This window comes from the organism of the source record quoted next, unplaced genomic scaffold (genome assembly GCF_019419815.1).
Source record: "Pyrus x bretschneideri cultivar Hongxiangsu unplaced genomic scaffold, Pyrus_bretschneideri_v1 Contig14, whole genome shotgun sequence".
NCBI lineage: Eukaryota > Viridiplantae > Streptophyta > Magnoliopsida > Rosales > Rosaceae > Pyrus > Pyrus x bretschneideri.
Window position 1 is genome coordinate 3,072,501 of NW_025999435.1, and position 9,690 is coordinate 3,082,190.

Here is a 9,690-nt window from a genome sequence, read left to right on the forward strand (position 1 = left end):
CATATAGCTTTCACTAATTAAAAAACTAATACAAGAAAAAGCAAGCCAAATGCAATCCAAATACATCCACAGTTCAAAAGTAAATATAATTGAAATGCCCAAAAAAACAAAAACCCTAAATCTAGAAGAATGCAAACTCCACCATGTCAGCTGCGCTGCCATCGCCTATCCGTCACCTCCCTAAAGAAAAAGAACCCACAAACAAATTGGATGAATGGAAAATGAAAGTGAGCGAGCCATCCACGTAAAAAAGTGCTCCCATAATCCTACTAAATAGTGCTAAAAGCACATAAACAAAGAGGCGCGATAAGCTGAGTAGCAAAAGTCAGCGGTAGAGAATTGACAACGAGAAGAAACATCAAGGGTAAAAAGGGACATAACCCATATCTGAAACAAGCGCAGGGATGTTGAGACAAAGCTCCAGGAAGCTAGAAATTAAAGGCCCAAACAAAAGGGCATGCAGAAGCCGAAAACGCAGGGGAAAGGGGGAAGCAAAGAAATAGAGGAAATAGGGGTTGGAAGGAAAAACAGGAAGCTATCACAGGGGAAGATGGTGGGACAGGAAGGATGCAAACATGGAGGAGGGTTAGGAGTCTTGAGAGGGTGGAAGGCAGGCTAGCCGCCGACCCCAAGCCAGAACCAAAGGCCGACGGCCGGGAGGCTGGCTTGCAGAATTCGGGTTTTTGGAAGAGAGAAGGGCACATGGCTCTAGAGAGAAAAATGGGTATAAATAATGTTCTAAGGCCATCTCCAATGGAAACGACTAAAGATTCAAAAGCCAAACATTAAATTGGTTTGTCCAAAAATTCATCTCCAATTAATAGCTGGGCTATAATTCTATAGAGCCAATCACGCTATTATTTGGCCAAGAAGCATCAAGTTGGTTAAATGTAAAACCCCTCTTGGTCTTTTTTTGGAGATCTAACTCCTCAGTAGCAATAATTAATTCAAATTCAATAGCTAGATTACATAATAGTAGTTTAACTAAATTAACCAATAAATTTAAATTATAACCTTAAAACTAATAAATTATTAGGAGGGTTATATTTAATTCCTTCGGTTGGAGATGATATATGAGTATAGCCTAAACCTTAAATTTAAATTATAAACTTAAAACTAATAAATTATTAGGAGGGCTATGATTAGTTCCTTTAGTTGGAGATAATATATGAGTATAACCTCAACCATAGAATATAAGCTGGATGGATAAAATGGAAGAGTGCATCCAACGTGTTGTGTGACCATCATATGTCGCTGAAGCTCAAAGGAAAATTTTATAAGACAGCTATAAAGCCAACAATGCTTTATGGCACGGAATGTTGGATGGTAAAGCATCAACACGTACATAAAATGGATGTAGTAGAGATGAGAATGCATCGTTGGATGTGTGGGCACACGAGAAAGGATAAGATTAGGAATAAGGATATCCAAGGTAAAGTAGAAGTAACCGAAATTAAAAGAAAAATAGAGAATATTGGTTACAGTGGTTTGGACACGTGAAACGAAGACTTACTAACGCTTCGGTTAGAGAATGTGATTACGAGACAGAGGTTCAGGGCCTAAGGGGTAAAGGAAGACCTATAAAGACTTCAGAAGAAACTCTCAAGAAAAGATAGTACTTGGATCTAACGGAAAACGTCACACAAAACCGAATGCAATGGCATTATAGGATTCATATAGCCGACCCCACTTAATAGGAAAAAGTTGTTGGTTGGAGATGGCCCAACTAAATTCACCCATTGCAGTTACATCTCAAGTCAAAAATAATAATAATAAAACAAGGCCAATATTAATAAAATTTGATTTGTACTGATGAAAATTATTCCCCTAGTGGTGAATTTTCCGTAGTTAGGATCGGTGAATTTTCCATAGTTAAGATCGACCTTTTCAAACCACTGCGTTCATGGTTCAAATTCTAATCTCCGTATCATGTAAAGTCTCTTTCCGGTAGTATAAATTAGTGTAGAATATCGTTTGTAATATGAAAAAAATGAGAAGTATTCCAATCCTTGCTTCATATTTTAAGTTCAAACAACATTCAGGGCCAGCAGTTCCAAACACCATAACTAGAATTATATTCCACAGAATAATGAAAAGCTAATCCTACAGAACAAGTTAAAAAGATTCCAAAACTCCCAACTCAACCAAACAGGTCATTGCTCAGGAACAAGTTAAAACAGGCTGCAAATGACATCCTCACAACTCTTCAAACACAAGGTTGCCTAGTCAAATATGCATCTAAACCATTGAACACGTCTACGGCGGCATACAGTGCTATTCCATACGTAATGTAATCCCAAACACTTCAAGTTTTACAAATCTAACATGCATTGTGTTACCTGCACTTACAAATCTAATCTGAATTACGAAGTTTGTGTTTATGATTCGCTACCGAAAATAACAGCCTGCTAAAGTTTCCGAAACGAAAATCATCGTTTCACTGCTCTGTTGAAACATTTATAACTCAATTAGAACAGCTAGAATATTTCGATAACGTTAGACATCAATACGAAAATCCAGTTCTTCGCACAATCATGAGAAACTATTGTCATGAAAACAAATCAGAGAAACGAAGTTGCGAGTTTACGAATGGAATTTCATGGTCAGTCAGGACAAAGGCATCCAGTCCTCTCTCCCCCCAACTGCGTCTCTAATTCCAGCCGAAAGGGTATAAATCTATCCATAGGACAGAAACACAGTTAAGAGTTAAGAGTCAATCAGCACAGTTAAGCATTGTTTGCATCAGACAACTGCAACTTCCGCATTAGGGTCATAATCGTGAGAACCAGAAAAACGCACAATGTCAAGACTCAGTTAGGTTAGTTACCTCAGCAAAGGCAGAGGTGAGCAAGTACTTGGTGAAGCTCTAATGGAGACTCTCACCGCTGCATAAAAACCGACAACTAAGGTTGGAATTCATAGACACCGAAACATCGACTAGAAATAAATTTAAGGGCAAGTTTATTCAATTCATGATTCATTCTCATTCTGAATACAATGATCATAAACAATGTTTTAGCCTCCGAACAGTTAAGACTCGGGTTTTCGGTTCATCTCAAACCTGAAAGATTCTTCATCTTCCTCTTCCTCAATATACATCCATCATCAACAGCTTCTAGAACAGCAGAAACATTCATTCCTGATAGGAGCCATAACAGAGTAAAACAATTAAGCACAATCTCAAGATCAAGGTCGACGATATAGGTGTTTGATCTCGAAGAAGTTGTCCATCAATTCTTTAAATTTCCTCAAAGGGTTAATCCATTAAGTCGAAATCTTTCTCAGTTGCATAATTTGACAGTGCACGCCACGGCCTGTGCCCAGTATTTGAGCCTTTCTTTCACATCCTCGGGATGGTCACCTGGACAAGCAAAATTTTACAAAGAGGTCAGAAGTTTGAAGCTTTATAGCGTATTGAAGTTGCACCAATTGAACTAATTGGGGGCTTGTTTGTTACAAGCTACAACAATGGTGGGGCGGAGGAACGAGGAGGGATAGGTCAGCCATAATAAGGTATCGAACCCGCTTACAACTAGAGAGGAATACCACTAGACGTAACGCTACTGGCAATTCAAAAGAAGACTTACGAAGAATAAGATTCCATGAAATCCTGGAACTAATTGGGGATGTATTTATCGTTTCACCTGCATTACGTTAAATCTCACAATCTAGATTCGAAACATGCTAAAGCAAATGGACCTCGATGATTATTTCACTAATTACCATGTTAACAAGAATCAAAATTTAAAAAAATTCAAAAAAACCCAGATCACTCACCAGGACTAGAGATCTTCCAACTGGCAATTTGACTCGAAACCGAATCGACCGCGGCCGGAGAGTTCTCCGGCGACTTTTGGTGCTCGTCCATGAACTTCTGGCTCATAGAGTAACAAAGCTCGAGAGCCGGCAAGGTGTTACAGAGCTCCGGAATCTCTTCGTAGCTGAACCCGAATCCCAGATCCAAACACCCTTTAAGCTCGTCGAGATCCTCGTCCGTCAAGCTCTTGGTCCTCGACAGATCATCGTCGTCCGCCGCCTCCACGTACCCTTCAAGCAAAACCTGCTTCTTCTTCTTCTTCTTGCTCTTCAACCTGTTAAGCTTCGGCCATTCTTCCTCGTCGGTTTCTTGGGTGAATCCGGAAGAAGATGACGATGTTCGAAGCAATTGATTGGTTTGCTCATCTGGGATTTCATTGATTGAAGAAACCCATGACTCTGTTTCGCAAACGAAGGCCTCCATTTCTCTCTCTCTCTCTCTCTCTCAAACTTTCTCGAGCTTTCTCTCTCTAGGACTTTTCTTTTCTCGTGAGTGTTTGAGAGAGGCGCAGAGAGACGTGCCTTTAAAGCTGTACTCAGACGGAAACAACCAATTATTTGCCTTTGTCTTTTCTTTTTCTTTTTTTAAATTTTTTTTTTAAATTTCCATATCGGGATGCATGTCACGTGTAGACATGATATATACATACATACATACATGACATGTCATTTTTTTTTCTTTTTTTTCTTTTTTTTGCTTTTTCTGAAATTTCCGTATAGGATGCATGTCAAGGGTACACATGATACATACATATATACATACATGACATGTCATCATCAATGTCTGTGGTTGTGTGACCTGGACGGGACAGCTGTAGCGAGAGGTTGAGAGGGGTTGATGATGACAAAAATGAGAAGTGGACACGTGGTGGACGATTGGACACGAAATGTAGGATAGGACAATAGGAGCGAGGGTGGGGCCCAAAGTGGAACTGTGGGGTGTATGGGTCCATCATGTTGTTGGGTGGAGATTTGTTTGCATGTGATTGATAGAGAAGCATGTGGAAGAGAAAGACTTGTATACGACGGATACATTGTAAGCTTATTTTCACTTAGAGCAACGTTATTGTTAGGCTATCTTCAACTGAAGGGTATAGAGAGCCAAAAATAGTCTGAAAATCGTCTCTAACCGAGGGTCAGGCCAGAGGGCTCATAGACCTAAAGAAATCTGAAAGGGCCAAAAGGGCTGGCCACATGTAGCCAAATTTTTTGGGCCAATTTTTTTTTTTTTTAAATTCTTAAAAATTCTAAATTTTTTCCTATAAATATCTAAACAATTCATTCACCATTCCTCACAAATTTTTAAATATAAGTTGTAGTTTTTTAATTTAAGTTGTCATAGTTTTTTAGTTTAAATAATAAATTACGTTTGGTCCTTAGTTAGAGACGGTTTTTTGTGGCAGGGCTAAAACGAGCCCTATGACCATTTGGTCCTTGGTTGGAAATGAAAGCAAATATGATCATGTACTATTTATTAAAATATTAATTTCTTAAATGACCAGTGGGTTAAAATAAGCCCTTTAACCAACCCTGGTTGGAGACTGCTTTATGTTATTTCCGATTTCGATAGTGCCACGCCTTCATCTCCTCATGATCCTCTGTGTCTCCTCATCTCCCTATTCCCATAAACGAAATCCAAATCCTCATATGTCATGGCCGGTTTGACACCTCCACTCTGTATCCAGGAATTATTATGAAAAAATAATTAAAACCCCATGGATTGTTTATGTTATTTTTCTAATTAAGAACGTAAGAAATAAAGAAATCAATAAAACTAATGATAAGGTGGCTGGAGATGGAGGAATAAGGGATGATTGTATGGACAATAACTAGAGAGAAGGAGGAGTAGGAGGGTTATTTAACAGAATCCACATAGACAAGCTAAAATGGAGTGGGTATTGACTTTCAAGAGTAAAGCGGCAATTTTTGAGTTTCAATGGATAAAGTGTAATCGAAATCTAGTCTGAATTCTCGCCGAATCCTCTTTGTGAGGATCCTGGGAATCTGTGAATCGTGTCTATTCATCGTACATCGTACGGTCATAAACCATTTTAAATTTTATTTAAAAATAAACATAAACAATATTTGACAAAAATTGACCACACAATGTACGATGAATAGACACAATTCATTGATTCCTAAGATCCTCACCAAAAGGATCTGGAGAGAATCCTGTTGGATCAAAAGCGAGTCATAGAAAGGATAATTGAAAAAAAAAAATTATTCAAAAAATGTATTTTTAATCCACATCAGCATATTTGACGGTTTTAGACGAAAATAAAATAAACAAGTCATTGTGAAGCGAATTTTGAGTTTCAAAGGGTAAAGTAACTACTTGTGAATTTCAGGAGGTAAAGTAAGATTAAAATCGAGTGCTAGAAATGATAGCTAAAAATAAACCGACATTTCTATTGACATTTTTTTGTTAATAATATAATTATATGTATTAAATTTCCTATACACATTTTCTATTATTATTACAAAACGCTACTGCGATGGTTTACCTATGTTATAAAATTTTCTCACACGTGGGAGATGTGTTGTTTCTTTTTGCGGGGAAAAGTTAGGAAAGGGGCGGTTTGGTAAATTTGGTGGTGCAAGTGTTTATAATAGCCCCAAGGTGGAAGCCCTTTTCACATTCGCACACCCCTTTGAATTCATGTTTGGATAATAATGAGTATGGACAAAAAAAACCTTCATTGTGGATGAGATGGTCGTGGTCCTTACTCTTTAGAGTTTATCTACTTCTTGCGGTATTATCCATTCATCCATTGATTATCTTTCTATAGAGACAGATCGGTCTCTTATTTATGATTGGAATTTAACTACACTCTTTGAAATTCGATTTTGATCTTATTTTACCTTCTGAAACTCAAGTATTCGCTTCAATTTCCTTGTTTATGTTATTTCCGACGATGCTACGCCTTCATCTCTTCATGATCCTCATGATCCTCCGTCTCTTCTCATCTCCCTATTCCCATATAAACGAAATCCAATTCCTTATATGTCATGGCCCGTTTAACACCTGTACTGTGTCTAGGAATTATTATGAATAGGTAAATAAATAAACCCATGGATTGTTTTTGCTATTTTTCGAATTAAAAACATAAGAAATAATGAAATCAATGAAATTAATGATAAGGTGGCCGGAGATGAAGGAAGAATGGATGGACAATAATTGGCATATTTTATGGTTTTCAGACGAAAATGACATAAACAAGGAAATGCGGAGCGAATTTTGAGTTTCAAAGGATAAAGTGACAACTTTTGAGTTTCAGAAGATAAAATGAGATCAAAATCGAGTTCCAAGAAAGATAGCTTAAAATAAGCTGACATTTATATTCACATTTTCTTGTTAATAATACAATTATATGTATTTAATTTATTTCACGTATTTTCTATTATTAATATAAAATGCTACTATGATGGTCTACCTGTGTTATAAAAGTTTCTCTCAAGTAGGAGACGTGTTGTTGTTTTTTTTTAATTTTTTTTGTGAGAAAATGTTAGAAAAGGGGCAGTTTGGTAAATTTGGTGGTGCAAGTGTTTTATAATAGCCCCACTGGAGAAGCTTTTTCCACATTCACACACCCCTTTTAATTCATGTTTGGATAATAATAGGTATGGACCAAAAAAACCTTCATTGATGGATGGGATGGTCGTGGTCTTTGCTCTTTAGAGTTTATCTATTACATGCTCATTATCTTTAGAGTTTATCTACTTCTTTGCGGTATTATCCATTCATCCATTAATTTTGTTTTCTTTTTTAACATCACCCTCACAATAGTTGATTATCTCTCTACAGAGACAGGTCATCAATCTCTCATATATGATTGGAATTTACATCTATTATAGAAATATTCTGTAAATATAGTACAAATACTATCATTATCTTTGATTTTAACGTTGATTGTCTAGTTAACCATTTAGAGTTGAGTTCAATTCTCGAAATTGGGCATGACGTTCAAATTCTTTCACATTGAATCTCAGCCATTTGATATGTCTCCAATTCACGCCTTATGTTCAGTTTATTGTCTAATCAACTGTAATTTTTTATGTAACAGAATAAAATTCACTTACAAACAGACTAATCATGTCACATATAACACACCGAGGACATTCCAGAGGCAAGCCAAACAGAGCTTCTGCGTTGGGCCTCACTTCAGTTTGCACTCCACGCTATTAATGGTGATTGACATAGCAAATGGTGTGAATTGATTGATGTCAAAACGTGGGACGCAATATGCAAAAAGAACAAAAAACTGAAACTTCAACTCACTTTGAAACGAATTTAAAACTTCAATGGTGTAAAATATGACCCTTACGCATAAAGTGTATCATTAAAAAAATAAAACGTTACTATCAAATGTAAAAAATCCTTATAATATGGTCGGAGATGGGAACAAGTTTTGGGCCTTCTTAACTTTTCTCCTAGCTCTTAATAATATGAACCGTTTACCAATTATATGCAATTCACACTAAGAAAAATTAAGTGGAATTTCTCAAATGAGATGCTTTACAACTTTACAGTTTAACATCAATTTTTGCGATGGTATCATAAATTATTGTGTAAAAATATGTGGTAACAAAGAATTCTGCTTTAAGAAAATCTCTTTATCATTTCTCAATTGATGTGAAAACCCTAATGGACAAATGCTATGAAAATTCTTTTAAAAATGTGACTCTTTATGGACTATTTGTCCCTTCACGATTTTTTACACAATATACCATAATACCAATACGAGAATTGACATTAAACAATAAATTCACACTAAGAGAAAAATTAAGTGAAATTTCTCAAAGTGAGACGTTTTACAACTTTACATTTTAACATCAATTTTTGTGCGAGTATCATAAATTATTGTGTAAAAATATGTGGTAACAAAGAATTCCATTTTAAGAAAATCTCTTTATCATTTATCAATTGATGTGAAAACCCTAATGGACAAATGCTATGAAAACTCTTTTAAAAATGGAACTCTTTATGAACTATCAGTCCCTTAGTCCCTTCACGATTTTTTACACAATATATTATAATACCAATACGAGAATTGACATTGAACAATAAATTAACAAAGAATCCATAATAAGTTCTACTTCGAAAGGATATTCCTGTCATTTCACAACTCCAATAACATAGGTTGTAAAATCCACTAATGTGATCCACACCACAATAGAAAAATGAGAAAAATGAGAAAATGGGGATGGTAGGTTTTCGTCGTGCAGTGTGCACCAAACTTTTGTCACATAATATAACATTTCTTTTCGGCGGATAATTGTCATATCGCACAGCTAGGCGCTCAACTAACACAAATATTATTTATAACGCCATCTCCAATGAAGAGAATCAAGATCTGTCTTAAAACTCTTCTGCTGTGATAATTGATACTTACGGTATTATAATTAAATTAATTAATAAATTAATTATATAAATTTAAAGTTAATAAATTAGTGGGGAGATATGTGTAGTCTATTCCGTGGAACATAATGTTATAACATGGCATATATAAGTACAATCTAACATTATTTAAAAAAAATAATTTATTACGAGACTATAATTTTACACGAAATCATATTTAATTTTTTTAGTTAGAGATGACATAAGCACTAAAAAGAAAGTTCAAATTAAAAATAAAAACATAATGCCCTCAACTGTACACGCGGCGTACATAAATTGGACCAAATTGGTCACCAGCATAGCAATCATGCGGTGGCTACGCAGGCAAGTAGGGTGCTGTAGGCCCTCCTGATCCTACCTGTTTGTTTGCATTGATTCTGCTCACCGGAAATGCTGACTCGAGCTTCCCGCGTAATTATTACCGATTGTGACACGCAACGTGGGTTGTTCGCCGGTTCTTGTCTTTATTATATCAC

The 9,690-nt window shown here is 36.1% G+C and overlaps 1 protein-coding gene across 2 annotated transcripts; it reads right to left on the reverse strand.

Annotated features, from left to right (window-relative positions):
• Nucleotides 1-2,414: 2,414 nt before the first annotated feature.
• LOC103953621 lies at nt 2,415-4,326 on the reverse strand. 2 transcript variants are annotated; one of them, XR_007256641.1, is made up of 4 exons: nt 3,778-4,326; nt 3,062-3,361; nt 2,828-2,885; nt 2,415-2,676 (listed from the first exon to the last, which is right to left on the reverse strand). XR_007256641.1 is itself a non-coding variant. In XM_048579768.1 (2 exons), the coding sequence occupies exons 1-2, from the start codon at nt 4,238-4,240 to the stop codon at nt 3,282-3,284; spliced, it is 543 nt and encodes a 180-aa protein (XP_048435725.1). In that variant the 5' UTR covers nt 4,241-4,326; the 3' UTR covers nt 2,939-3,281. The 2 variants fall into 2 exon arrangements, 1 of the variants encoding a protein (XP_048435725.1); XM_048579768.1 differs by lacking the exons at nt 2,415-2,676; nt 2,828-2,885 and having other exon boundaries at nt 2,939-3,361.
• Nucleotides 4,327-9,690: the final 5,364 nt, after the last annotated feature.